The sequence below is a fragment of the Serpula lacrymans genome (assembly GCF_000218685.1).
Source record: "Serpula lacrymans var. lacrymans S7.9 unplaced genomic scaffold SERLAscaffold_7, whole genome shotgun sequence".
Lineage (NCBI taxonomy): Eukaryota > Fungi > Basidiomycota > Agaricomycetes > Boletales > Serpulaceae > Serpula > Serpula lacrymans.
Genome location: NW_006763296.1, coordinates 1,606,444 through 1,633,870, shown reverse-complemented (window position 1 = coordinate 1,633,870; position 27,427 = coordinate 1,606,444). Strand labels below are relative to the sequence as shown.

General features: G+C 46.1%; 13 protein-coding genes across 13 annotated transcripts in view; 10 read left to right on the top strand and 3 right to left on the bottom strand.

The window, feature by feature from the left end:
• Positions 1-1,728: 1,728 nt before the first annotated feature.
• Positions 1,729-2,301, top strand: SERLADRAFT_468447 (uncharacterized protein; the record flags this gene model as incomplete). Its single annotated transcript, XM_007318683.1, has 3 exons — positions 1,729-1,747; positions 1,799-1,826; positions 1,884-2,301. The coding sequence occupies one exon, from the start codon at positions 1,997-1,999 to the stop codon at positions 2,186-2,188; it is 192 nt and encodes a 63-aa protein (XP_007318745.1).
• Positions 2,302-2,553: 252 nt separating this feature from the next.
• On the top strand, positions 2,554-4,781 carry SERLADRAFT_449479 (uncharacterized protein; the record flags this gene model as incomplete). The annotated part of the gene is made up of 3 exons (XM_007318682.1): positions 2,554-2,746; positions 2,817-2,950; positions 3,113-4,781. The coding sequence occupies 3 exons, from the start codon at positions 2,605-2,607 to the stop codon at positions 4,697-4,699; spliced, it is 1,863 nt and encodes a 620-aa protein (XP_007318744.1).
• Positions 4,782-4,926: 145 nt separating this feature from the next.
• SERLADRAFT_390420 (uncharacterized protein) lies at positions 4,927-5,513 on the top strand (the record flags this gene model as incomplete). Its single annotated transcript, XM_007318681.1, has 3 exons — positions 4,927-5,096; positions 5,158-5,293; positions 5,357-5,513. The coding sequence occupies 3 exons, from the start codon at positions 4,961-4,963 to the stop codon at positions 5,406-5,408; spliced, it is 324 nt and encodes a 107-aa protein (XP_007318743.1).
• Positions 5,514-5,650: 137 nt separating this feature from the next.
• Positions 5,651-8,888, bottom strand: SERLADRAFT_468437 (uncharacterized protein; the record flags this gene model as incomplete). The annotated part of the gene is made up of 23 exons (XM_007318680.1): positions 5,651-5,977; positions 6,040-6,122; positions 6,178-6,234; positions 6,290-6,310; positions 6,369-6,485; positions 6,549-6,585; positions 6,636-6,722; positions 6,780-6,832; positions 6,886-6,902; positions 6,954-7,010; positions 7,065-7,096; positions 7,149-7,155; positions 7,209-7,229; positions 7,301-7,501; positions 7,549-7,609; positions 7,669-7,790; positions 7,839-7,942; positions 8,006-8,148; positions 8,200-8,208; positions 8,265-8,291; positions 8,343-8,368; positions 8,420-8,773; positions 8,836-8,888. The coding sequence occupies 22 exons, from the start codon at positions 8,461-8,463 to the stop codon at positions 5,849-5,851; spliced, it is 1,455 nt and encodes a 484-aa protein (XP_007318742.1).
• Positions 8,889-9,109: 221 nt separating this feature from the next.
• Positions 9,110-9,605, bottom strand: SERLADRAFT_468436 (uncharacterized protein; the record flags this gene model as incomplete). Its single annotated transcript, XM_007318679.1, has 1 exon — positions 9,110-9,605. The coding sequence occupies one exon, from the start codon at positions 9,387-9,389 to the stop codon at positions 9,195-9,197; it is 195 nt and encodes a 64-aa protein (XP_007318741.1).
• Positions 9,606-10,251: 646 nt separating this feature from the next.
• Positions 10,252-12,852, top strand: SERLADRAFT_438336 (uncharacterized protein; the record flags this gene model as incomplete). The annotated part of the gene is made up of 15 exons (XM_007318678.1): positions 10,252-10,376; positions 10,429-10,450; positions 10,504-10,574; positions 10,927-10,989; positions 11,048-11,068; positions 11,119-11,153; positions 11,210-11,222; positions 11,289-11,363; positions 11,420-11,622; positions 11,674-11,743; positions 11,803-11,842; positions 11,894-12,078; positions 12,136-12,171; positions 12,227-12,322; positions 12,378-12,852. 15 exons carry the CDS (start codon positions 10,252-10,254, stop codon positions 12,850-12,852), a joined length of 1,530 nt encoding a protein of 509 aa, XP_007318740.1.
• Positions 12,853-13,107: 255 nt separating this feature from the next.
• On the bottom strand, positions 13,108-13,811 carry SERLADRAFT_390405 (uncharacterized protein; the record flags this gene model as incomplete). Its single annotated transcript, XM_007318677.1, has 4 exons — positions 13,108-13,181; positions 13,310-13,481; positions 13,534-13,675; positions 13,729-13,811. 4 exons carry the CDS (start codon positions 13,809-13,811, stop codon positions 13,108-13,110), a joined length of 471 nt encoding a protein of 156 aa, XP_007318739.1.
• A 38-nt stretch (positions 13,812-13,849) lies between these two features.
• SERLADRAFT_390404 (uncharacterized protein) lies at positions 13,850-14,202 on the top strand (the record flags this gene model as incomplete). The annotated part of the gene is made up of 1 exon (XM_007318676.1): positions 13,850-14,202. The coding sequence occupies one exon, from the start codon at positions 13,923-13,925 to the stop codon at positions 14,127-14,129; it is 207 nt and encodes a 68-aa protein (XP_007318738.1).
• A 179-nt stretch (positions 14,203-14,381) lies between these two features.
• Positions 14,382-15,525, top strand: SERLADRAFT_468424 (uncharacterized protein; the record flags this gene model as incomplete). The annotated part of the gene is made up of 3 exons (XM_007318675.1): positions 14,382-14,835; positions 14,888-14,960; positions 15,011-15,525. The coding sequence occupies 3 exons, from the start codon at positions 14,573-14,575 to the stop codon at positions 15,281-15,283; spliced, it is 609 nt and encodes a 202-aa protein (XP_007318737.1).
• SERLADRAFT_468422 (uncharacterized protein) lies at positions 15,521-16,563 on the top strand (the record flags this gene model as incomplete). The annotated part of the gene is made up of 2 exons (XM_007318674.1): positions 15,521-15,897; positions 15,947-16,563. The coding sequence occupies 2 exons, from the start codon at positions 15,678-15,680 to the stop codon at positions 16,123-16,125; spliced, it is 399 nt and encodes a 132-aa protein (XP_007318736.1).
• Positions 16,564-16,623: 60 nt separating this feature from the next.
• On the top strand, positions 16,624-19,270 carry SERLADRAFT_468416 (uncharacterized protein; the record flags this gene model as incomplete). Its single annotated transcript, XM_007318673.1, has 9 exons — positions 16,624-17,009; positions 17,071-17,094; positions 17,145-17,999; positions 18,054-18,205; positions 18,268-18,511; positions 18,577-18,862; positions 18,933-19,047; positions 19,093-19,197; positions 19,254-19,270. 6 exons carry the CDS (start codon positions 16,693-16,695, stop codon positions 18,647-18,649), a joined length of 1,665 nt encoding a protein of 554 aa, XP_007318735.1.
• An 893-nt stretch (positions 19,271-20,163) lies between these two features.
• On the top strand, positions 20,164-22,029 carry SERLADRAFT_438331 (uncharacterized protein; the record flags this gene model as incomplete). Its single annotated transcript, XM_007318672.1, has 4 exons — positions 20,164-20,534; positions 20,586-20,930; positions 20,977-21,785; positions 21,848-22,029. 4 exons carry the CDS (start codon positions 20,164-20,166, stop codon positions 22,027-22,029), a joined length of 1,707 nt encoding a protein of 568 aa, XP_007318734.1.
• Positions 22,030-26,187: 4,158 nt separating this feature from the next.
• Positions 26,188-27,427, top strand: part of SERLADRAFT_334541 (uncharacterized protein) — a gene marked incomplete at both ends in the record, with an annotated part of 1,809 nt that continues 569 nt past the window's right edge. Inside the window, 5 exons of the mRNA XM_007318671.1 lie at positions 26,188-26,320; positions 26,703-26,743; positions 26,807-26,876; positions 26,930-27,078; positions 27,241-27,420. Of these exons, the coding sequence (XP_007318733.1) occupies positions 26,188-26,320; positions 26,703-26,743; positions 26,807-26,876; positions 26,930-27,078; positions 27,241-27,420 (573 nt within the window). The remainder of the gene's footprint in view (positions 26,321-26,702; positions 26,744-26,806; positions 26,877-26,929; positions 27,079-27,240; positions 27,421-27,427) is intronic.

Sequence of the window (27,427 nt, the reverse complement as noted above, 5' to 3'; positions counted from 1 at the left end):
CTCTCACCTCAGTCCGACTTGTACTAGTGGCTTTTTGCACCATCGCGCCGCCATTTTTTGAAATTTTGGCTAAACTCATTTACAAGATCCATACATCAACATGACATCTGTATCAGATCACTCGGGATATGTGTATGGTACTGCCTCTAATACTGCAAGCATGAAGGACGCATTCTCAACTTGTCAGTAATATATCCTTCTACCACTGATGTTATTTATCTCGTGGATTACAGGGCGCCGTTCGCAGTGTTTTGCGACGTCTAATATACCCTCCAACTCAGATTCAAGCGGCGGCCATGATCATGGTGATGAAGAGGCTCACATAGTGCTTGACAACGAAACGACAGCTGACAACAATTGTACCACATCTCATGAACGAGAAGATACACGAAGAGCCTTCGATTGGCCTGCACTTGATTTTACACCTGGATCCCAACGCCGAAATGATCCTCGCTGTACTCTCAGTTGTACGAGTTCCCAACGATCTGCCACTTTTGATGCAACAGCGGATGAGGTTACGCCATTGCTTGAACAGAGGATGTCATTTGCATCACCTGTGATGCCTTCAGTTCACGAGGAGATAGGCTTTGGAACAAGCTCGTCCACTGTCCTGTGTCCGAATCGTGAACTCGAATCATCTTTACGCCGGCCTCCCTCCGTCGCTTCCAACAAAAATCTACCATATGATTATGGCGGTAGAAGCCCTTATGGCCAAACAGTGAGTACACCTATACCTGACATTAGCGAGTGTGAATTAATTATCCGTAGTTGTTCAACGCTATTGCCATTCTACTCGGGGTTGGTATGCTATCTGAACCACTGGCATTTGCTTACGCTGGCTGGATAGGTGGTACAATGCTCATCTCGCTTGCATCATCATTGCAGATCCTCGCTTGCGGTCGTATGCAGATATAGGGCGGAAAGCATTTGGACCCCGTTCTACGCTTCTGACTAGCGTCATGTTTTGCCTTGAACCTTTTTGTATGAGGTATACTATTTGTTCTTTTATCACGTGCTCTTCTGATATTGGATTTAGTGTTGTGCTTATCACGCTGTCGGCTGATTTGCTATATTCCATCTTGCAACAACACTCTGTAAACACGTACAAGATAATGTCTCTTGTCATGTAAGAATCCCTCATTTATATGTATGTTGTAAATTCTGATCCAACTCTCCTCTAGCATCGTACCCACCTTGTTTTTCCCGTTATCATTCCTATCCTATACATCCATGTTGGACTTGGTATCTACTCTGCTGATCATTATTGTCATTTTTTTCGATGGATTCACAAAGCCGGACAGTCCAGGCAGTTTATGGAGCCTGGTTTGCTTGTGGCTGGTGTTAGTGTTTTGTGCCTCTCACTATCAAATTTCTTGCAATGAATGATTATCACTTTTCTAGTTCTCTGGGCATGCAGTAATACCCTCCTTGGCTCGTGACATGACTGATCCCTCACAGTTCGACCATATGATTAACTGGGCATTTGTGAGTGGTGTTCTACCATCTCCTAACGAAGATAGTAAGACTCATTCTCTTAGGTTATCGCCACTTTTCTATACACTGTCATTGGTTACGCTGGTTACCTGATGTTCGGTGTATTTGTCCACGATGAGGTAAGGAATACAGTTGACCAAGTCCTTGTCCTTGTATTAAGCATCACGCAGATCAGCAGAGACCTTCTAGCGACGCCTGGATACAGTCCTTTATTGAACAAGGTTGCCATGTGGATGCTTCTTATCGCACCGTTGTGAGTGGACATATCAATATGTATCTATCACGAGCTTACCTTTGGCTTTAGGTCCAAGTTTGCACTTTCAAGTAGACCGGTAAGCTACAATATAGTTGATTTGGGTCTTTTGGTCATGGTGCTCGTCATGTTTTAGCTCAACATGACGATTGAAGTCTGGCTTGGTTTAGATGCTAGGTCTACCACCATAACCAAAGAAGACCTCAGCCAGCATACAAGCGTTGCGCATACAGAGCTTTCTGCAAGTCGATGCTTGCTGAACCGTGTTTTGACGGTTGTGGTACGTATCGTCTGTGCATCTTGATCAGTACTGGTTTCCATCGTGATCCCGGAATTCAGTTCGAGCATGGCCTTCCTCGGCTCATTCACTGCATTTGTGCTGTGTGTAATAGGACCATTTGCTGCCAAGGTCGCTCTGGCTGGTCGGTGTGCTTTTTTTGATGCCGCGATGTTGACAATTGCGGTTATTATGATGATTTGGGGAACTGTAACAGCATTTTGGACTGCGTAAATAGGTGAGCGACGCTGCTAAACAATGTTGCTGCTTGTTCTATATTTTGTTTTTCTTGATCTTGAGAGGGATACACTATTTAGATATAAGAAAATGTACATAACTAGTAAGAAAGCATGAACACCAAAGCAATTATTCTTGAAATCAAGAAGCTCGAGCTCCCCCACTGCACCAAGGCACGGAACCGGGCGCGGAAACGGGGTGATGAGATAAATGGATTACGTTACCTGCAGTTTCCCGCGCCACCGCTCAGCCGGCGGTTCCTATGTGGTTTTGGCCTCACCCCTTGGCTTTCGAACTTGAACCACATCCTCATAGGTCTCCTGTCTTCAATCAAAAACCAAAAATGACGGTTTTTATGCCTCTGGAGGCTGATTCTTCCCCCCCAACTTCCCCGCCGTTTTTGGTGCACTCTGCAGACCCATCTACACAGGTGCGGAGGGTTGTGAAGGCCATCATGAAAGCAAAGCGTTTGGTAGTAGTGTGTGGTACGTCGTCGGCATCAGAAATCTGCATTTGACGGGGCGTTGGACTTACACATGTCTTCATTTCTTTCAGGTGCTGGTATTTCTGTGAAAGCTGGAATTCCTGACTTTAGATCACCCGATGGCCTTTTCCAGACTTTAAAACGTGATAACCCAAAGGAATCCCTTACTTCTGGAAAAGATCTATTCGATGCATCGGTATTCAATGTAAGCGTTTTGGTTACTCTCTGCTGTTTGTTGGTGTTCCTCTCGGTGTATTCGATTCGCTCGTGGCATGATTAAATATTTCTCGTCAAATCATGAACGCGGGCTATGGTTATCTATTTTTGATGCACAGCTTCGTAAAGTCGGTGTTGACAATACTTTCAGTCCGAAAACACTACCTCGCTATTCTGTCAAATGATAGCACAATTATCAGAGCTATCTCAATCTGCTACGCCCACTTCGTTCCACCGCCTTCTTCGCACCCTCGATGATCGTGGCGGACTCCTTAGGGTATACACTCAGAACATTGATGCCATTGAGTCGAAATCCGGTCTCACATTTGGCGTTCCCGAATTTGAGGACAAGCGCTATAAGCCCCGTTCTAAATCAAAACCAGGTCCTTCTCCCGAGGACTTAATCGCATCCTCGAGTACAATGTCGCCTCACGCGAACCAGTCGTCGCAGTCCAGTTGCTCGTCCTCTTCTACAGAAACACCTCGATGTATTCCATTACATGGCACGCTTCAAACCCTGCATTGTCAAACATGCACCCATTCATTCCCATTGGAACAGTATCTCCCATCACTCATATCGGGTGCGCCGCCCTATTGCCCCGAATGTACACGGATGGAAGAAACGCGTCAGCTCGTCGGTAAACGCCCTCGAGGTGTGGGAAAATTGCGTCCCAGCGTAGTGCTTTACAACGAGATGCATAAGGATGGAGAGGATGTAGGAGAAGTGGTGAGGAGAGACCTTGTGGGTGGCGCAAAGGGGAAAGGTAGAAGTGGCGCGGATGTATTGTTGGTGGTGGGTACGAGTTTGAGGGTACCTGGTACGAAACGGATTGTTCGTGAGTTTGCAAAGGCGGTGAAGGCGAGGGGGACGGCGGCGGCGAAGGATGCTTGCGCTCAAGTCTCTATGGAACCTACGACACCCATACCTTCTCCACGTCGATCTCCAGAATCCTTGACGACCGAAGAGCGGCCCATCAAATCGATTTATCTCAACCTAGATTTCCCGGTTCCGACGAGGGAGTGGGAAGGAGTGTTTGATGCTTGGGTGCAAGGAGACGCACAGGATTTTGCGAGCATACTGGATGATGAGATCGAGAAAGAGGCTGCGGCGAAAGAAGCGGCGATCGAGAGGAAGAGGAAGAGAGAGGAAAATGCAGCTTTGGCTATAGAGAGAGGGGTCGAGGACGCTACGAGCACACCGAAAAGTGGGAAGAAGCGGAAGATCAGCGCGGCCGCGTCAGAAAAAGGCCCGACTAAACGAAAAGGTGCATTTACGCCTACAGCCAAGGGACGGGCTCGTACACCGGTCAGCGCAGGTCGGGGCAATAAGACTCCTGTTAAGAAGAATTCGACAGTAGCTAGGCAGGCTCAATCAGAGAACTCCAAGATCATGCTACGAATTCCTGCACGCCCAAAGCTATTTTCGGTCAAGACTCTTCCTGTACCTGAAGTGTACATTACGACAACCGTACCTCAAAGTTTGAAGAGAGGGAAGACGAATTCACCGTTCACTCCCCCACAGTCCATCCGGTCCCAGCGGAACACGAAGATCAAATCAGCTAGACCGAGTGCGCAGGAGCAACGGCCTCATTATCCTCCTTCAGATGAAAGCGAGAACGCTCGCTATACTGAAAGTGTTCTTTCTGATAGTGAATCTGAAGATGAGGAACCTGACGAACTACCTTCTGCACTGGTACGGACAGTTCAGTATGGTCTTCGGCATGCCTCTAGAGGATGATATTTGCGGACCAGTGTACACTCTATTATTATTTTATATACCACAGCCTACTGTTTTGAATATACTGTACATGTACAATAACAATAATCTTCTCTTTCTCTGTAGACGGACTGATTTCAGTATTTTTTCACTCTGTGTGGTCGACCCCTAAGTCTTCACTGTGTCCAAAGAGGATATTGTTTCTCACGTTCTTTTTGGCGCCACCGACGCGTCAGTGAACTGCAAAGGTCACGATAGTATCACCTAACCACCCACGAAACAATGTCCTCTTCAGCATCTACCTCCAAAGTGCCAGAGGAGACCAAAAAGCCTGAAGAGCAGACGAAAGAGGAGAATACGCAGCCTCATCTTGGCAGTCTCGAGGAGGATGACGAGTTTGAGGAATTCGCTACTGCAGGTGCGATATTCATCTCAGCAACAACTATGAAAAACTTCGATCCTCATGTTCCATTACATAGACTGGGATGATTCTCAAACTGATCTGGTTCACCTAAATGGCACTGCTCCGGGAGCTGCCAAGTCGGGAGGAGATAAGCTTTGGGAGGACAACTGGGACGACGACGACATCGAGGAGGAATTCAGCGTACAGCTAAGGTAAGCGCCATATTTCAGTCTTCATCTGGAGTATCCTTTGATCCCTCGCTGATCATGACACAGAAATGAGCTCACAAAATCGAGCGGGGGAAGTGGCGAGGCAATGCAGCATTGATCGCATGGTGCCATTTAAATCTTCTGGGTTTCTCCAGTACTTTGTGTAACCAAATACTCTATGTATTATTCACTGTCAATCATAGACTTTAGTCCCTGTTCCTCAGGATATTCTATCCCGACTCCTTGCCTACTTCCGTCCACAAGAACCCCAGGAGACTATAGTTATTCAAGCGTCTTTTCCTTTTGAGGCCAGCTTCGTAATTAATGAACTGGTGTTTGACTAAGGGAGCAGTCAATGTCATAGATTCGATTGCATGGGAGTACATATAGCAATCAATGAGTGTAGTGTATATTGTATTAAGGTATCAGAAGTAATAAGACAACAAGCTACCTCGCACAAACAAACAAACGAGAACGTACAGTAGCACCGGGGCAAAGGTGCCACAACTCCAAGAAAGCAGATTGTTCATTATACATCAAAGCAATCGTTCAAGCTTTCTAAGCCGCAGCAACCACCTTCTCCTCAGTATCGTCATACTTTTCAATGCTCGCCGTTGACGTGGTCTCAGTTTCGTGCAAACCCATAGTTGAAGTATCGAAGCCGTGTGCCTCGAGATACTCACGGAACTGAAAGGGAGTGTCAGTTCGATGAGAATATATTCTGTGATAGGTAAGGCTGGTGAACTTACCTTCTCATCTTCTTCTATCATACCGTCGTGAGACAAAGGTTTGACGAGGAAAAAGGTGACCAATGCGCTCAAGATTGCAAGACCTCAAAGCCGCAATCAGTTAGAGTAAATAAGTTTTTCTGCATGACGAGGACTTACCGCTAGCAATCCAGAACGGGCCAGTGTTTCCTTTCTGGGAAGTGGAGCCACCAAAGTCTACGTCCCTAACATTAAATGCTGTCGTAGATGCTGAGGAACCACCTGTGCTTACCATTGATGATGATAGGGAACACTGATAAATCGAAGACGATAAGAAAGATGTCAAAAGAACGAGGAATAATATTACTAACCCCAAGTCCCGATAAATGCTCCAATTTTTCCAGTCGCGGCAGCTATACCATAATATTGGCCTCGAATAGCAGTAGGACCAGTCTTGGCAGCCAGTACACCGAGGCAGTTACCCGGACCTGCGAAGGACGGTCGGTCAACATGAGTAGAACGTTTAGCCCGCAGACATTGAAAATCATTACCAAACTCTCCGAAACTCAAAAAGATACCATATACTACCTAATGCGGAGTCAGATAGGAAAGTTATGAGGAACAGATGGATAGCATACAGCAAAGGCACCGACGTGTTGCGTCAACTTATCATACAAGCCACTCATGATAAACCCAATGACAGCTTGCGCAAGGAGGCCAGTAATCTTTAAAAATAAGGTCTACGCCGGAAACAAAACACAGCGTGAAGGCAAAAAGCTTACCATGGTAGCCTTTGGACCAAGGAAGTCAATGACGAAAGCTCCGCAAATGGTTCCTTGATGACGAAAATAGGTAAAGAAGAACTGGAATGATATCTGAAATGCTAACCAGGAATATAGAATAAGCTATAGAAAAGTCAATATCATTGGTTTAATTTAGATAAGAGTGCTACGCACTTGATGACAACACTCCAACCAAAAACTACAGTTAACGAAGTGCTGTTTCCAGTGATGCTACAAGTTGTATGTGAGCAGTAGTAGAATCAATGACATAAGAAGTAATCTTACCTGTCTACGATTGTTGAAGAGTAGATACCGAACTGTATAGTATAAACCATCGTGTGCAATAGACAAAATCAATCCATATCTTACCGGATAGCTAAAAACCACAGCTTGTCAGCATATAGTAACATTGAATCATTAGAGACTTACGTGATGAAATCATAGATGAACCTAAGAGATAATAAATGAGGAGGCAAGCACGATGAGAAATCTGGTCCGGTATACGATCAACACGAGCATACCAAGAAAGGGCGATACCCAGGAAGCCCTTCCAATAGCGTTTAAAGGCCAGAAGGTACGGAATGCGAGTATTCTTCATAGAGTCTTTCTTAAACCTAGTAGGTTCTTCCATCCGGAGACGCCAAAAAAATACAAGAACCGCAGGAACGACACCCAACCCAAGAGACAAGCGCCATACTGCACGGAGATGGTTGTCACCAAATCTAAAAACCGCGTTAGAGTGGATTGGGTGGAAAAGGCCACCACTCACATCCAGTAAAGAACTAGAGGGACGAATGCGCCTACAACGAAACCGAAATCAATCATAGAGTCTATTATGAGATGATTGCGATAATTAGTACAGCATATAGCCAAGTAACGGTCCACCTACTAGTAGCCAAAACAAGCCATCTATGCTGAGCATTTTTGGATATTCCCTCTTCTTCAGACTGTTCTGATGCGGAGACGGATCCACAAGGGTATTCCGCACCGATCCCGATACCAAGTAGAAAGCTACAGGTATTCAGTATGGAAAATAGGCTAAAACAAGCGATCCCTTACCGGCACGCGCAAAGCATCGCAATCATGCCACCGAAGCTGTGATTAGCCCCTGACGAGGCTGCAGATAGACCAGAGAATAATGCTACGATAGCTGTGGCGCTCATCTAAACACGCTGTATGTCAATGATTTTGGAAGCGATATCCAGACGAATGCAAATGCATCTCACCATTCCAAATTTACGACCGAGTTTATCTGAAATGTACCCAAAGGCGAGCATACCAACTACAGTGCCAGCAAAAGCGACACTGCTTAGAGTGTTGCTGTAATTTTTGGAGGTTAGCGCAGCAGTGCCATAGATGCGTCCCAGAACTGCATGGTATCGTTAATTAAGACGAGATTGCATATATGAGTTCGACTAACGCGTGTTCACTGAGTTGTAGAAGTTAGCAAATAGGAAGACTGGGCGCGTAGAGTTTGTGACGTACCACTTCCAATGATGTTATTAGCATATCCTGTTGGAGTATGTCAGCAGTTTGGAGGACAAGTACGAGTAGTGAATGTACCATCAGAGAACAGCGCCGTTCCACAGCTATTTTGGCTGAATGAGCGAGAAATACCGCCTGGAGGGCACAAGACTCACGCGAAGATAAGGGAAACGCGGGATAAAGTGGATCTTCCGGCCATTATTTGAAGGAAAGGGAAGGGGAAAGGAAAAGGTCGGTGACGGTGTCGAGCGATCGAAGGTAGTACTTATCGCATGCATTTTCCACTATTTGATGGCGGAGCCATGCGAGACCTTGGCCAATATTGACGTGTTCGGGGTCTCCAAGGAGCGTTCAGGGCACCGTCTGCTATGAGGGCTATCATCATCTCCAGGGGTCCCCAACGCAACACGTACCTCCGATTGGGTATGGTGGCGCACGTGCGACGGTCTACTGTGAAAAGCCTGTGCCTTTGGTGTTCATTTTGATGTCGGATCTGCGATGACCCCAGCCTGCGAAAGAGCGACGATGAACGTGGATGAACGCTGGACATCGTTGGACAACTTGGACCCACCACGATGAGGTTCCTTTGCTTTCTCGAGCTATACCACACCACATTTGAAGTCCAAAAATAAGACTTATCTGGCTCGCCGTCTGAGCTTGCCAAACACAGACGATTGAATTATGCCCGGAGCATACTCTTGGCCGTTCGCCGCATCAAAAAATCAAGTCAGCTGCATTTTTGATATCCGCGAATAGGGCTGCCGGTCCAGTACCCTCCTGTGGCAACTTTCCGTAAGCTTTTCGTAGCCGTATAAACGATGTGAGGTTTCTCTGATTTTGCGCTTAAACCACGCAGTGACCACACACAGGTTGAGCTCGACTTAATTACGTTCATGGTCATTTATCATGCACCATGCCTTTGCCTGTGTATCAAATGGTCTGAATCCATGTCACCATCCTTGATGTGTGAATGCCACTGCCATATCTTACTTGGAAGTGAGTATCTCCCTTTCTCCGCAACAACACTGCTACGCTGGCAATAGAGCAGTATCGAAAATGTAGCTTAACCAGGTACGTAGGTTGCGACGCCATTGAAAGTACAGGAAGCGCGATGGTTTTGTTCATGTCAAATTGCCCTTATGATATGGTGAGCCCTTTATCTCCTATAATGCACGTGTATAAACATTTTGGATATTAAACTCGATCGTTTTTACTGTCCATTGTCACTTTGAGGGACTCATGACTGTAATTTGGTCAGTGAGCTAACTCTCTTATCCACACAACAACGGGCGAAAGCACAGCCGAGTGTTCACTTTTTCTATACTAAGGGTGTCATAGTGTCTAGTGTTCTGTTAATATATCGTGTTTGTGCTGCTACTACATCACGGAAACTGTCAAATTATGCAGTGTTGAGATCATATTAAATGATATTTTGGGCACTAAGTCGATCCCGACATGACTTCTAGTTGTAATCTGCTGAATTATCACAGTAGTAATTACTCTCCAGCCTTACAGTGGAGCTTCCATGCCTTGTCAGGCGTAGGTTTTCCTACTTATACAGCCGGTAAACTTGATGATCACCGGTCTCCTCGACCTTCGGAATTCGGCAAAGTGATAGCCGGAATGGCTGTATGCGCGTGGACTCCATTGCGTTGCCAGAAGGTCTACTATGAATGAAGTTGGACCAGCTTTGGTTTGGCTCCGATGCTGGGTTTTTGCTAGCTGTACGTATTCTCGCAAAGTCTTCCCAAGCATCAGTAAACACGACAAAAATTCAAACCCGATTCGCGGAAGGTAGTTTTGCGCTCACACTGGTTAGTTGTATTTTTGTCTCTGTCGGGCAGCTTAGTCTATCCCCGAGGTATTGCGAACTCAAAGAAGCTTATTACTCCATCAGTAAACTTAGCCATCTCTTATAATAGCATCCAGCGCCATCTCACTCAAGTCCTTGCGACTACACGACGGTGACCTGCGAAACGTAAAGACCATGGCACACGAAGCAGACATCGAAATCGTCACTTTTGGACCAAATGACCCAGAAGATCCTAGAAATTGGCCGCAGAGGAGGAAGGTGGGGATAGTCGCAATGCTTTGTGTTATGTCGTTTTGCGCGTACGTTTGAGGATGTTTTCCCTTCAATGGTGGCTAACAGAAATGATTATAGGGTTTTTGGTTCATCATCATATGTAAATTCAAGTTTCTAACACCAGCATAAAATAAACTGACAATGGTTATGTAGGCCCCAGGAGAGACTCAAGTTGAAAAGGTATATGGTGTCAGTGAAGTTATCGCGAGCACAGGGTTGACGTGGTATGTGCTTGGATTTGCCATCGGACCTTTGTTGTGTGAGTGTAATGCACCTTACTCAGGAGCTGCGCTGATAAGCAGTATTATTAGGGGGTAGGTTTCGTTCATTTATACTGCTAAATCTGTCTTAACGGCTGTCAAGGCCCCATGAGTGAATTATATGGTCGCCAGCTTGCATATAGAATCTCATGGCCAATAATGATAAGTGCGCTACATATTCTCTTCATGCGAAACCACCCTATTCTCATACTGCTGCGCTCCAGTAACAATCGTTCCATCAGCTTTTGCACCTAATCTTCCCGTTATCTTGGTCTGTGAGTCGTTTTTCTGGTCGTTGCATTTATCGCCTTCTCAGTGTTCGGAGCGCCTATTTAGTTCGATTCTTTACTGGCTGTGCTGCCGCATGCCCATTGAACAAGTACGTTATTCTATTCGGCTCAAAGATATCGAAATAATAATTATGAACTTCACCGAAGTGGGACGGGTCTTTCCGCTGAGTAAATCGAAAGCGCTCTAATTTCCCACTATCGCGCTGATAAACGCACAGCATGTTCAACAATGATATGAAGAAGTTAGGAAAAGGTTAGCTCTGACTCCCTAAGAACTGCAACCTGTTGATATCACCTGGCTTTTCATAGCGTTACTATATTAGTACGTTCGTATCATCCGGTACATGCGACCATAAGGCTGACTGATTTCAATGGGCTTTTGCAGTAGCTTCTGCCCTCTTTCAGGACCTGTGTTTGGCACCCTGGTTGGTTTCTTCGTAGCAGCGAAATCCACGGGCTCGGCGTCAGTATGCACCAGATCCTATTCAACATTGCTTAACTAACACATCACCTGAGCAGCCTATGGGTCGTGAGAGTACATTTCTTCTTCAGCATCGCCGTCTTGCCCCTAGCGTACATGCTACCTGAGACTCACGGGCCAACCCTCCTGGCACGAAAAGCCAAACGACTCCGTGCCGAAGGACGAAATGCATATGCCGCTCATGAAGTACGAAAGTTATCCAAAATGGAATTGATTCAGAGGCATATTATCAGACCATCAGGTGGGTGGCTTGTACTGGCCGTGGGGGTAATATCTAAATACACGTCACAAGTTATGATCACATGTGAACCAATTATCCAAGGAGCAGCATTATGGATATCCCTCGCATATGGAATAATATAGTGCGCATATATAAGTCTCGAAAACTGATCACATGTTGATCTCCGATTGGTTATTTCAGCTTCTTCTTCGAGGCCTATCCTGTGGTGTTCGTAAAGCAGGTTCGTGATTTCTAACTTTAGTTCCATTCCATGGATCTTACTCCCCAAAAGCATAATTTCCCTTTCATCTTGGGAGGTCTCCCCTTTCTTGCAATTCCTGTAGGCATGGTCTTCGTCATGGTGTTCTTTGAGCCCATCCTTCGCTTCTCTAACTCGATAACGATACCCGGAGTCACTACAAAGGGTTCTAGCCTTGCCACTCCAGAAGGCCGCCTTAAGGTAGTGGTTTCTGCTTGGTGAATCGTTTGCTGATGGTTGTATTATGCATACTGATAGTAACTTTGAACGATTAGCTTTTTGATGCCTATATCTCTGTTTTGGTTTGCCTGGTATGTTCGCGTCGTATATGAGGCTATTGGGAACTTTAAATGGATGGCATTTTAGGACTAGCGGGCCGGAGACACACTGGATAGCACCCACCTTATCAGGAATTCCATTTGGTTATTCGATGTATCTCATATTCTCATGCTTCAATGCATAGTGAGCGGTGTTACTATTCTCATCCCGATTTCCCTGCTTATTGTTTTGTTTACAGTTCATCACAGACTTACACAATATATGCATCCAGCGCATCGTCGTGTAATGTATTCGTACGGTCATTAATAGCTTCTGTGTTGCCAGTGCTGGCCCACTATCTGCTAGATAACTTGGGGACTAAATGGGGAGGTATGCATAGTTGCTTTGTCTCTTGGATATCTGAGCTGAAAAAGGGTGGTGCAGTGTCGATATTTGGCTTCCTCTCGCTCGGTCTTCTCCCTATACCTTTAATATTCATCCGATATGGTGCTAGTCTGAGACAGCACTCTCGTTTTGCTCAAGAAGCTTTGAGCATCGTCGCCGATATGCAACACATGCGACAAAAACAGCATGAGGGAGGAACGACCACGAGTACGATATCTGAAGAACACAACCAAGCACCACTCAACCAAGGAATCACTAGCACACTCTCTGAGGAACTGACGCAGGTAGACAATATAGCGGAAAATGACTCTGTGTTGGGGGTGGTGTAGCGCTCGATATAGATACTCACCATTCAAATCCATTGCTAATATTCTCGAGCGCCCATTATAGACTTTTTTCTTGCACCATCTTACTGTAATTAATATGCGTTGGAACCCAATAGATCCTCGATGATTTGACGCTGTAGAGTACATGGCTTGTGCGCAATATCTGAATATAATGGTGCGCAAAAGCAGGGTGGTACTACACCTACAACACGTTCACATATCCTCCTCGAAAATCCAGGTGAACAGTATGGGGCTAAGTTATAATAGTTGTCGAGATAAGTTATTGATTGTCATGCCTCCTGGGTTCCCGACTAGACATAAAAGCTCGAATGCTATTGTTATAACCCAATTCTTTATTAACCCGCCATGGTCTTTCTCTCAAATTGCCTACGAGGACCACTCACATAATTCCTCTTGCTCGTCCGAAGCCACAAGCAGGTTGCTAGGAGAGCGAGAAGACAAAATCCAAACTCCACCCAACCCAGAGCCTCAACAGTCAGTGTTTCTCTGCACTTGGAGAGACTACTTAGCTCCTGGGGTGGGTCACATGAGAGACTCTCGTCGAAGTACCCAGATAAGTCTGTACAACTACCTCCGAGTCGCATTTGGTGCAGCATTCCTGCAGCAGCACCCTACGCTGAGGCTCAGCTAAAGTAGTGCTATAACGTAATGGAGGATACGCACCCAAAGAGCGGAAGTTATGACCAGCCATATGATAGAGCTTGCGATGCTGGCGAGGACGTGTACGGCGCCGTCGACTATCCACAGCATGTAAGCAGTTCCAAACACCGTAGTCCAGACGGCATTGAACTCGAAAAGAATCATACTGGAAGAAAAGGCGTCAGCAACAAGTCTAGCTTGGCTGAAATGTTGACATACAGAGAGTGATAGCGTGCATCGGGCCAGCTGTGGTTTTCGTTACCGTCGCTGATCAAGAAAGCGGTTAAACCGAGTTCGGCCATGGCGCACACGGTGATGAAGGCAAAAAGAAAGGGGTGGTAGTGGGCTCTGATATAAGGCATCGCGAAAAGATTGGTGTAGAAGACAAGTAAGTATAATATAAAAATCAGACAATGGATGTCGGATGGATAGCGCGGAAGGAGAAAGTCGTACAAATAGGAGCTGACCTCGAATTGAGCGCACCCTATGCTCGTGCAGGCGTGCAGGCCATGCAGTTAGGCGCAGTTGTGATTACGGGTACTCGTTCATATTGGTGCAACCGGATCCATGCGCAAACCATGTGTTTGATAGGGATATCTGTGCATGAAGTTGACCAATGAAGTCAGTGTTATTCCCTACATTTTCAAACTTCTGCTGATGATAAATAACATATCCTACAGTCATCCTCGTGTCAAGACTCTAGATCAGCCTAGGGCTACAGCATTATGACTTGAAAGTGGGATTTGAACCCTCAACTATTTTTGGGTCTCCGCGAGCATGTTTCAGTTCCGAGTCCGACCCGAGACTGATATTGACCACTCGTGCCTTGCTTGGACATGGCTGTCATGAAATTCCAACAGAATGATGGCATTGACGCGCGGGCTTTTTGGACGTTGACTGGGACCTCCTAACAGCGACGTCTCCCAGCGTTCCATGTGAACGTTCTAAGACAGTGCGCAGCATTAACATCAGGAACATATCTATACTTAAAAGAGCACTCGTGGTTTCAGATTGACAATAACATTCCCCCATAACATCAAGGCTCACCAAATCGCATCTTACGATGTCTGGGTCTACTACATTTGTGCTTGAACCTGATAACCCATGCAATACGGTTATCAGAGACCAGGAAACGGGTGAACGAGTTTACACGGTATACACCGAGCACACGAAGAAAGATACAATCACATATGTGAGGAATGGCGATGGCGACCAGATCGCATCATCCAAGTGGAGGGATGTTACTTCTGACATCATCAAGTTGGGAAATACAGAAGAGTTTCCGTCCAGTGCCTGGTTGAAGAAGAGCATCATACCTTTCAGCGAGTGAGTGCTTTATCTCGTTATCATTTCGGATAGTGATAATAAGATAACTTAGTTCTGTCTCGTGGAAAGATAGTCGCGGAAAGCAAATGAAGTGGAAGGGAAATTCACCAGGTTTAGCATTACAGGTTCGAAACTATTCGTCGTTCTTCTATTGTTACGTGACGTCTCTAAACAGTTATTCACCGAGGGAGACAATAAGCAGCCTGTGGCTCGGTTCATAAAGTCACGTCGATCTAGGGGAAAGGATCTTAATTCCCCCGCACAAGAGGTTCAACCTGCTACTCTTGTCCTGGATTCTCGCGCGATGGAGATTTGCGATTTGGTTGTGATTTCCTTTCTTTTTCTTGAGAAAAGCCGACGGGCGAGGGACAACTCTACCCAACATAGGGCTGATTCGATGACATACGCCCCTGGCTCCAGCTATACCATAAATAACGGAGGGGCATGAGCACTAAGTTTTGTATTTTGCGGATCAGAGCCTGTATGTAATAAGTATTTGAAACGACAAAACCTTCCGATACTCGTGTGCACTGGTCGATTCCAACATGTACAGGCTATAGCATAGTGTGAACATTAGGGGTTTAATAGTATCATCGATTATTGACTTACTGTAGAGTCCTGCATACATTGTTTAGTAAGCAGAGGCGGCCCCTAATTTGTCAATACTAATCGTCTATGACGTTGTATCGAATATTTACTGTATCGAGCACTGACGTCGAAAATATGTCGACATGACGCATATATGCAGGCGCTATAAATTCAGGAGAAATCATATCATCAAGCTATTGGCACCCGTCACCTTTACACACTCACAACCACCACAGTAACCATCAGCTAAAGCCATGTCCGCTAGAAACATTGACATCGACCAGAATGTCGACGACCTCACCTATAACCCCAAGGGTGATTACGTGGCCGATAGCGCTGCTTACAACCCCAATGATGATCCCGAAGACGTCCCCGTAGCCGCACGCGGTGCAGGTAACCAACCGTCATATGTCAATGCCGGGAAGGAGGACCAGGAAGCTGCACGATCCGAGGCGACGGGTAGAGTCTCGAAAGGTTCGACTTGACCCTTATTAGTCGTCTTGTTACTAATGTGTTGTACCAGGGGAAGTGCAGGAGCTGATGCAGGACACTACAAAGGATGAGAAGAAGAAATCTGGCACGCGTGGCAAAAAAATAAATGCTTACAAGCAAGAGCAGGACATGGATAGAGCCTTTGAGGAGACGGGCACGGACCCAGCTGAACAAGATGTTGAGATCAGAGCTGCAGTCGGTAGGCGCTGAAGCCCAATTTGGTGTGCAATGCAAGTGACTCTGGATGTATTTTTAATTCTTGTTCTGTATCGATATTGATAGTTCGAGGATAGTGTCCTAATATTTGATTCCAAGCTGAGAACAATGATACCGATGATACCCTTGTAAATGTGATATTGGAGAAAGTTCAGCGATACCCTAGTTGACATTGGCTAATTTGAATGAATGTATTTGTATGTATGTCAGACAGCTGCTGGTTTAAGGAGAAGCCTTCGGTCTGTAAATTGTGTTGAACTCGCATTACAGAAACATCTGAGTAGCTTTAGACTCTGCAGACGGTATTACTTTGCACAACATCTGAATAGCAGCAATATCCTACAAGATGACTCTAAACCGGTTTTACGCATTTCCTTTGGAAGCAATCATGAGAGTGGGAGAAAAAGGCCCTCGACAAAAAAAGATGCCAGAGCGAAGTTCGAGTGGTCTCCGGCTTTCGGTTGTATATCATGATAGACGCGACGACCTTTCACCTGAACTTTCACTACAGAGCCACTTAAACTCGTTCCATTCGTCAAGGATATTCTACCAGGGCTGCTGATGAGTTCTGCGTATCATAACCATCAAAGCACCCAAATTTTGACATCAACGAGAAGCAGCAATGTCGGTACCCAAATTATTACATTGCCCCACTCGAATCAGACAGGTATGGTCAGGGTAAAACGAGAACGCAGTCCAACACCACCTCCGAGTCTTTCTAGGCGTCTGGTTACTTCAGGTGCAAAATGGTGCTTTCCTGTTCCGTCAAACTGTCAGAAAACAGCCCCCAATTGGGCGAATCACAGAAAAGAGTGGTTAGAGAGGGAACGGGGCGTTTTGAGGAGCTTGGGCGTGAAGACTGGTAAGGTGTACTTGAGGTGCGCCAGCATTTTTTCCTGTATATTGTGGTGGTGTTGTTGAGATGTGCTCGGTGTTAAGGGATGATGGGCTGTCCATCGATTGGTAGTGTAAATTTCAATCGGTTTGTGTGTACTGAACTGAATACATTATAGGATGAGTGACGTTCCGGTATGGTCTGATACGCTGCGGCCTGCCAGCGAACCGAAAGACTTGGCATCTGCGATTGAGAGGACACACACCGTCAATGAGATTTCTAGTCTACGCCTTCGACCCGCCCCCAAGGCACCTGTACGAGCACTTCCGCCACCACCCCGACCAAGCTTCATTATGAATGGAACGACCAATCCCTCACCAGCCCAGCGCCAGAAAATGACTACTTCCCCTCCATATCCTATTCCTCCTCCCATGATCGTGCCGGCCCCTCGAAGGTCTGCACGCGAAGTCGCAGTGCGATCAAACTGGCACCAGGATTCTTCCTCGATTTCCATTAAAAATGAACCTTCAACCTGGTCTCCACTTGCCACAGGCGCCGATAATCGTGGCCGATTTACTCAAAGTCAAGGCGGTGACACTCCTCTACCCAATGTCACTACTCATGTTCCTTTCGTTCCTGCATTTCCATCCTCAATTCCAAGTGGCGTTCAAAATCGATTTACTCCGGGTCGAGGCAACGACACCTCTCAGCTCAGCTTTGCCACCCAAGTCCCTCCAGTTTCTGTGCCTTGGTCCATATCTCCCAGTGTCATTGATCAACCCACTCAAAGCCCTAGCCCCAATGCCTCTCCTCAAGTTTCTCGCGTACCTTCACTTTCGCCGAGAATGAGTACACCTGCTATGCAACCCTCAAGGCCTCCGGAGAAACCAGAAACATTACCCAACGCACCAACGACACAAGGAACAACTGGCTTTGACTTTAATGCTGTGTTGCATACTCCTGTGAAGCCAATCACAGAACCAGATCCCAGTATGACAGATATTGAAGCTGCTAGCCTTGTTTACCTTAAGCGGTACATGTGTAGACTGTCCTGGTGAACCTTGCGATGCTGATAAGTCTACGATAGATATATTCAAACTTTTGATGCCGACCGTTCTAGTCTGGCGCCTGCCTATTCACGTAACGCGTTTTTTTCATACCAATTTCATGTGTCGCAGCCTGGGCACTCTCCTCTTACGAGAACGTCCTTCGTTCCAGATTCTGGCAGCCGTATACCAGGTAAGGATTTAATGGTGATTTTGCTGCATTTTACTGGTATTCATTTGGGTCAATTACACTAGCAAAAGGAGCCCATAATATCAAACAGGGTCGCCTGGAGATTATGAGTGCATTACTATCCATGGGCAAGCACAAGTTCTGTACATCCGGTCCATCTCACGTCCAATTCGATGTGAAATATCTTGGCGAGGTTGGCGTCCTCGTCGTTTGTAACGGTGAACTGATGGACCCTCTGGAGCAGCATCAGAAAATATTTTTAAGTCAGAGTTTTCTTCTCAGGAAAAAGGACGAAGATGAGGAAGATCGGTGAGATCGTGTTCAGTTCTGACGAGATTTAGCTGCTTACCCCCCTGGTATGTGTATTTGCACAGAGTGTCAGAGGAAGTTTGGCCTCTTGTTGCAGTATCTCACCAAATGACCATTAGGGAACAAACCAGTGGTTGAAAGGTTTCCTTCACCGCGCAAGAGTGTATTTGTGTAAGAGTATGTTTCCCTCTATTGTGCTGATCGCGACAAGGTTATTAGGTATTATTATTTCCTCGTGTATTGATATCAATAATATTACCAAGAGTCATGTACTATCGTTGGACACCGGATGCAACCGGTAAGAGAGATGCACTTGGGCCTCCACAGGCTCAACAATCGCTGTACAGGTAGCTAGAAAATTGTCAGATGTAGAATAGAGTATAGAGAATATAATTGTGAAAGAATTTAATGAAGAGCTTACCTGTAGCGACAACGATAGACCTGACACTAAGCTTTTGATCTCCAAAGGTGTGAATTTTGAGGGAAAGATGCCCAGATTTGACCAGATCTCGTGCTGGGATTATTGCGGTTTCGTCCTGGGAAGCGTCAATAGGTAAGCGCCTACAATGCCAGGTACTTACCAAGCTGATTGGTAGTCTTGTCCGAACTAAGGGTGGCGTGCAGGAGCCCCCCATTCGGTACCAATAAAGCTTGATCCGAGTGATTGAACAGTCGGCTTGAGACGGCTGGAACGGCCAGAGTCGGCATGAGAAAGAGGATAGGGACTTGGAAAAATTAATACCATTGCAATGTGCATCACAGACAATGTTACACCCCTAATCACTGCGGGCATTGGCTTATTTAAGCCCAGCTTATATCCTGAAAATATGGGAGTTCTGGGTTCTGATTTGATTGGCTAGAAAAAGCTAAAATTGTTTTCAGGATATAAGCTGGGCTTAAATAAGCCAATGCCTGCAGTGAATAGCTCTGTACATGCCTCACACTCCCAATTCCAATAATCAAACCACACAGCCTCCAATTGATTGGCTATCCCTTGAAGGCCGCACCATCATCCAGGGAATTATGGAGGCTCGCATGCCTCAATGACAAAATGGCCCTTGTTCATTCCAGGTTCAGAGCTGGGTGAATTCACTAGCAGGCATATCACAGCTTTTGATAATGCCTACTGGTGGGGGGAAACAGGAGTCTTCTATGGCCTGATGATGATCTTGTGCGAGCTGCTGAGGCCTTGCATGAGGCTGATCCATACAATGGTTGAGATGCTGACTCGCTGAGTATCACTGAGTTCTGAGTTGCTGAGTTTCTGTTGAGTTTCTGCTGAGTTCGGGTTTTGGCGAAAAAGTTTCAGCCATTCGTGTTGTTGACACCGAATGGGGGGCTCCTGCACGCCACTCTTAGTTCGGATCAGACCTTATTTACTGATATCGACTGTCGTATCATTAATTTTGTCTGACTGGGGAGACTAGCTGATTGGGGCCTTGAGGCGTCTGGAGAAATGAGAACAATGATGAAGTCGTGACTAGGTGACCAAAACAGGCAATCACGCACCAAGATAATGAATCAAGGCCCGCCAGCTCCGCTCCGGCACAAATCGCACACTTGTTGATGGATGAAGATCACACTGGTAAGCGCAAAGAGCTCATCAATATCGACGGTTTTACTCTCCTAACCCCCTTAAAATCTCTTAACTTATGCCCCCCATACGAACCAGAAGGCACCGTTGCCACACTTCGACGTCCCAGCCCCCCACCAGCGACATAGTGGACCTCGAAAAGCAAATACAGGCAGCATGTGAGGCTACCAGCACCGGTGCAGCCAGGAACCTCAAGGCAGCGTGTCGCGATCTGGGAATCATCAAACACCATTACACTGCACTTAGGAGGTATAAGGGAAAGGCTGTACCATGTCGTGAGGCTCACATCCAACAGCAGCACTTAAATCAGGCGCAGGAGGAGGTTTTATTGGAATGGATTCAGTTTCTAGGTAATACAGGTCGTCCCCTCTGCAAACAAACCATCGCCCCCTATGTTTTCGACATGTGCAACAAGTATCCCTCTGAAAAGTGGGTCCGACACTTCATCAAGAAACATGAGGAACAAATTGCATCATGAAGGCCATCAACCATCGATCCCATGCTAGCTCAAGCTTTCAACCAACCTGTCGTCCAGGACTTTTTCAAGCAGTTTGAGGCAGTGATTAAGGAACACAACATACCTTGGGAGAACATCTACAATATGGATGAGAAGGGGATTCAACTTGGAGGCGGTCAAAATTCTAATGGCCGCCGTTTTTTTTTCTCTCATTTCGACCATCAAAATTACACAATTCATGGGGGTAGTCTGGAGTTGGTTACAGTAATAGAGTGTGTCTCCGCTGTTGGCGCGAACATACTCCCTGGCTTTATTTTTGCAGGGACAATCATTGATGCGGAGTCGTATGAAGTTCACCCTGAAATTTTGTACGTTTCCATTTTTTCATTGTATCTGTCTACTAATATTTTACAGTTTAACTACGTCAATTAACGGATGGACTAACGACTTTTTATGCACAGAGTGGTTTAGAAAATCATTCATTCCTCAATCTCGTGCTCAAAACAAGTCCGGCAAGCCTACTCTTCTCGTCTACAATGGTCATGGATCGCACCTGATGACTACCATGATTGATCTCGCTATCGAGAATCAAATTCATCTTCTCTGCCTCCCTCCGCACACTACTCACCGCTTACAGCCTCTTGATGTTGGCGTTTTTGGTCCCCTGCAGAAAGCCTGGTATCGGCGTGCAGAACCGTACACGGCCAAATATGGGACATCCATCGCTCGGCAACATGTTGTGAAAGAGTACTGGGAGGCTCTTAAGAGTGCTTCCGTCACTAACACAATTCTGCAGGCCTGGCGCAAATGTGGCCTCTACCCCCCCAATCTGAACGTCTTCACGGCCGCTGACTATGCGCCAAGCGTCTCAACATCGACCGTCAACCATGCCCCTGCTTCATACCCGGAAAACTTCCCTGATGGTTGGATTGATGGCCCATCATCAGATGACCCCGATTATGTTTCCGATGATGACGACAGAACAATACTATGTGAACCAACTATTGTTGGCCGCATTGACCGTTCTGAGCATGACTCAGACGGTGCTAGCTCTGAGGGAACAGGGGATCCTGATGGGTCTGAAACCAGTCTTTCAGATGGGGAGGTGGAACTTGACAATGGCGGCGGCAACAGCAACAGCAACAACGGCAACAGCAGCAGCAACAACAACAGCATCGGCCAGCCGTCTAGAGGTGTAAGGGCCTGGCTTCAAGTAAGCCAGGGTGCTCTACCCCTAGGGGACATAAGTGCTGAGCCCTCCGTGTCGCAACGAACACGGTCGCAGTCCTGGTCTCTCAGCAGCTGGATCCCCACTCCATTGCCCTCTCCTGCAAACTCGCGCTCAACCACCCCCGCCGCGATGTCGATCCACCTGCAGCCGACTCAGCTGCTGCTGATGATGTCGAAGAAGGCCCTTGTTGTGAGGAATCAATTTTTCTTATCACATTCCCGTCATGTCATGGTTAACAGACTCAATCCCTGTCACTCCTCTTGCTCTTGGACTGGAGATCACAGCTGGTATCTTATTACTTTTATCCTTTTTCTTCTTATTCTCTATTCACACTCACGTCCTATTGTACTTACAACGAAGGAGACCTGCTGTAGACCCTCGAGAAGATATCCAAATGACATAGCAACGATCCAGTGCTATGTCTGGGAATACTTTGGAGGGATATTGATAAGCGAAGAAGGTTGTGAGTCAGCGCCTTTTCATGGGCTTACTGACACAGCCAATCACACACCTCTTACCAATACTTTTTCTCATACAATTAGTAAATACAATAGATTGGACCACTTTCTCCTTTTTTCTTATTGGTTAGCTAGCTGGTCAGACCACTTTCTTAATTCTTCCCTTTCTCGGTCTGACCCTCGCCGTTGTCGATGATGAGAACTGTTGTTAGAAAACCACACACAAAAAAACAAACTAACACACAATCCTCCCAGATTCCATGGACCTTGTTTATGGGCTTTGCCTCCTAGAACAGTGGGTGCTCTGGTTGTTCGTGGGGTGGTATGTATAAAGATCCTTCAAAGTAAAAACCCAAAGGTGTATGAGTGTGGGTTTTGAGGAGGAGGGATAGTTGAATTTATAGAAAGATAGGGGCTTTGTGTATAGACAAGCACTACCTTGCTAATCGTAGCACAAGTTAGGTTTGAGAACAACAAGGATGATGAGGTTCCCAGTGATAGCAGGCTCCTGACGCACAAACTGTAGTGCTCAGAAGGACTCTAATCGAAAGGGATGACAATCACTTTCAAAAAGTGACGAGTGACGATGACAGCAGTTAACAGTGGTAGAAGTGGGAAGTGTTGTGACCACACTTGATCACAAGTAGCAGAGTAGTGAACTTGAGAGTAGAGAAGAAGTCTGGATTGGATTTCTTGTTCTTTTTACAAGGTAAAATACAGGGGTTTATATAGTAAAAGAAAAGTAGGCTATGCACAGTATAGCTGTGCAAAAAGAATGAGAAAGAATATGAAGGAAGGAATGTACGCTGACAAATCCTGCGTAGGTAGTACAGGATAAGATTGTCAAAAAAGGAAAAGAAAGAGATAGCACAATGAATGCTGTGAGTAATGTCACAGGTTTGTATAGCCATAAAGTAAAGTCCAATAGCAAAAAGAGAGCAGGAAAATCATGATGTCATGGGAAGATGCAGTAAAAAAAGGGCAAGGCAAATCACTATCAGTATCAACACAGTTCCTTTATTGTCAGTCAGGCATTCTAAAAAATATGTGTCCATAAAAATGATTCAAAAATCAAAAATAATTGCACTGTAAACAAATGTTCTGCTGAAGAAAAAGAAACTGGAGCCACCGGTCCACCACCTAGTCCAAATCTGACAGTTCCATGGCCTTACCAATGGACTGGTTGTGTTGGACCACCTGATAAAACGAGGGAGGGAGAGGAGTAGTTCCAATTTGGAACAAGTGAGTCCCAGGCAGCGTGTGATAGGTGTAGCTGTAGCGAAGACGATGGACAAAAGATAAGTGTACCCAAGTGAATGGGACAGCGATGAACATGGGCCACGCAAGGGGATGAACCTTCTCCAGCTCAAAAACTACCCACCCACGCTCCAACCAGGCAAGACAAGCGACCGATGTTTTGATAGTATATGATGGTAGATCGACGTCACGAAGATGGACCTGTTGCCCTATTTGAACCGGCCGCCGGGGCTTTGCTGATATCAGCAGTGGCACGTGGTAGTCAACGGATCAGCGACGGAAGCGGATAGGAAGTGGTGACATCAGAAATGGTGGGGGTGCAAATAAGATGAGGAGGAGGATGGTGGAGGTGACGGAAAAGTGGATTAGAATAGGGATCCAAAAACGACCGTCAGGTGAGAATAAAAAGGAGAGGAAGGGGCCCATGGTGGGGCTAGGCAAAGGAAGGGGAGTAAGGGAAACGACAAAAGCGAGGGCGCAATGCAATGTGTAGCCAGTGGCGACGCGAAAATTTGCCGAAATGCCGAAATGCGGAAAGTACCAGATGGAAAAGCAAAGGTGAGCGTGACTGGATTGCCTAATAGAGGTGGTGCCGATCAGCCACAAGTTCGAAAAGGGCAATATTAATTACTATTCCACGTGGCACTGTGCCTGTGTGGCACAAAGGCGAGTCTTTTTGAATATTCACTTCGTTATTGACACCTGTCCATGCTACCAATCAACTTTGGTGCATGACACCGTTCACTATATAAAGAAGTACATACTCAATGTATTATTCTTTAGTTTAATATTAGTTTGGATTTGTGCCTATACCAATACTCTTCAAAACTCATACCCTGATTCACCGCCTTCCAGCAAGGACTTGACCAGGCATTGTATTTTGTTATATAGCTTCGTATTCGTTGCCTGACACTTGTTGAGAAGATCCAGAAGCTGTCAGTCCAGCTGGGAAAGGCGAGGTGGGAGCGGGATACGATGCAGGGCCATAATGCTTTCATGATGTGTGAGTTGTCGGACTTGAAGGACAAGCTGAATAATATAAGAAGCAAGGGGTCCAAATGGCGAGGCTTAATGGCACCGAGGTCTTTGCGGGAGCATTGGGCAGCAAGTCCAAGCCTGACCTCCAGCTCATTGCGGCAGCACTCAGCCTGAGCATCGACGGCAAAAAGCAAGAGGTCCTTGATCAAATCAAGGACCATTTCGAAGCCCATCCAGATCTCGAAACAAATCCCCACTTTGCGGGTTTATTTGGAGCTCGAGCTCGAAGACAGGTGATGTTTTATTATTTTGTTAAAGCCTCTTTCTAATATATCCTAGGTCGCCGCCCCTCATCCAGCCCCCACATCCTTTTCGCTCCCATCTGGAAGCAACATGTCCATGCCTGCCGGCTCGCCATCCGAGGTGCCAAATTCACAGCACCATGCCCCCCCTGGGTCCATTCTAATGCCGTATCAACCCAATATGTATCTACCACATCCCCACATGAGTTACCCTCCATTCCTGCCTGGTAGTATTCCATTTTCTCCTTTTCCATCATCAAGCTCAAGTATATCTCAAAATTCTCAAAATTCGTCATATTATATACCAAATACTTTCATACATAGTAATAATAGAATGTTTAGTAGCTAATTTATATATTTTCCTGGCTTGTATTATTTCCACTGATGCCCTAAACGAAACGACGCACATACAAGCAGCCTCAGGACTTAGAGAAAATTTCTTCATTTTGGCCGAGTCCTTGCCGACGAGCTCCGCCTGGTTTCGTTTGTGAGTGCCGTCGTGACTCAGTGTGACCGAAAGTTGCAGAACCATTCCAAAAGGTGTGTCGTCGTTTCGGTTTCGTTCCGCTGCCCTAACGCCTCAAATTCTTGCTGATTCTTTTGCATAAACAGCTAGAAAACTAAAAGTTCTATCTACTGGTCAAGTTCCGACGGTCTCAAGCTCAACGACTGGTGAGTTATTCAACTTCTCCCCAGACCAATTGCACCTATTGTCCAACGATAGTACGTGTATTGCTAAACTGCTAGATACGAAAAAGTCGAGATCACCTGATACTGCACTGAATGCTGTATGTTTGAAAGATGCAGTGTTTGAGGTCGAATGGGCTGACCAGCCAATGATGAGGAAATCATTTCGGCTAGGGTGCGCAATCACCAATGGCTATGGCTGACGTCCGAACGACGAGGAGAACACTGCTTTCAGTGATGCATAAGCTTTCTAGAAATCGGAGTGGACGTCCAGTTGTGAAGCGAAAAGACAAGGGCTGTTGTAGCTGTGCCGCAGTGCACAGCAGCTAGCACACTTTTAGCACCAAGGATGGTGAAATGTGGAGACAGCCAGCATGTTTACAGGCGTACTAGTGTGGTTGTGAGTGAACGATGGAAGTATGCAAGCCTTTGCAAGGATGCAGCAAGGCCAGTACGGCGCCCAATGCTGTATAAGGGACCGCAGACGTGTGGGCGCAGAAACCACGGGATGTCCGCAAGAAAGCGTGCCGTGTACACAAATAAGGCAATTTAAAGTCCGCCTGTTTGACGAGTTCCTGTCGGTGCTGGAGCTCCCTTTCTCCTCTATTTTCCCTGGGCCTCTGCCTGCTTTTGTCTTTGCACCAGTCCATCCATTCCCTTTCACCTCTCAACATCGGACTGGCGTCTTCATAAAACATATCCTCGCCTCAATATGACGACACCTCATGTTATTGCATCCTCGTCTGGTCACCATTCACAAAGTGCCACATCGAATGGTATCGTCGGAAACCACTTCCGTGTTGGCAAGAAAATCGGTGAAGGTTCTTTCGGTGTTGTTTTTGAAGGTCAGTCTCGTGTTCTAGCAATGCTGTTTTGTATACGATTGGCCGCTTTTTCTCCTTTTCGTAATTTCCCTTGAACCGATTATAACATCACTACGGTGCAGGCCGTCATCCTGTTCTCTTTTTAATGGGATCTAGTGCAGCCGCGTCGTTTGATAACAAAGCTGTCGACCCTTTCGACTTGTGTGTTTGTAAAGTGTACACGATTTTTTCATCTAATCCTTATCTACATCGCCTGCGCTTCTACCATCTATTTCTGTCGTACGGCGTTTGGGCACTTGCTCCTATAGTGTTTACCTCTTTGTCCGATAATTATTTTGTCTTGACTTCTGTATGCATTCTATTCGATCGAGCCTTTGCTAACGTTCGGTATCTGCCGTGCTAGGAACCAAGTTACTCACCAATCAACCTGTCGCCATCAAATTCGTCAGTTAATCTGGTTATCTATGTCCTGCTACTCTCCCGCTAAAAATTTACTGCTATGGGTAGGAACCAAGGAAGTCGGATGCACCCCAGTTACGAGACGAGTTTCGTTCATATCGAACTTTGAACGGCACTGGTAAATGATAAACATCGTTGAACTGATTGTGCTTCTTCTGATCCTTTTTGTAGTCGGAGTTCCACAAGTGCACCACTTCGGTCAAGAAGGACTACATAATGTCCTCGTAATTGATCTCCTCGGTCCGAATCTAGAAGACCTCTTCGATATGTGCGGCCGTAAATTCACGATCAAGACTGTTTGTATGGCAGCAAAGCAGATGGTAAGTATGAAGTCATCGTATATTTTTTCCGCTGCATATTACACCCGTTGAGAGCGGTGGAAGCACCTTAGCCCCCCCCCCCCCCCCCCAGATACGGACCGTCTCCACTCTTCTAGCTGATAAAGTATCATGATCGATTTAACCCGATTTCTTCTTCTTCAGATCAGTCGCGTACAATCAGTCCACGACAAGTCCCTAATTTATCGTGACATTAAACCAGACAATTTCTTAGTTGGTGTTCCCTCGACCAAGACAGCAAATATTATCCATATCATCGGTATGTCCCCTTTCTTATCTCGATCTTTGCCTTCATTGGTTGGATTCCTTTTTATGGGCTTTCTGGTATCCG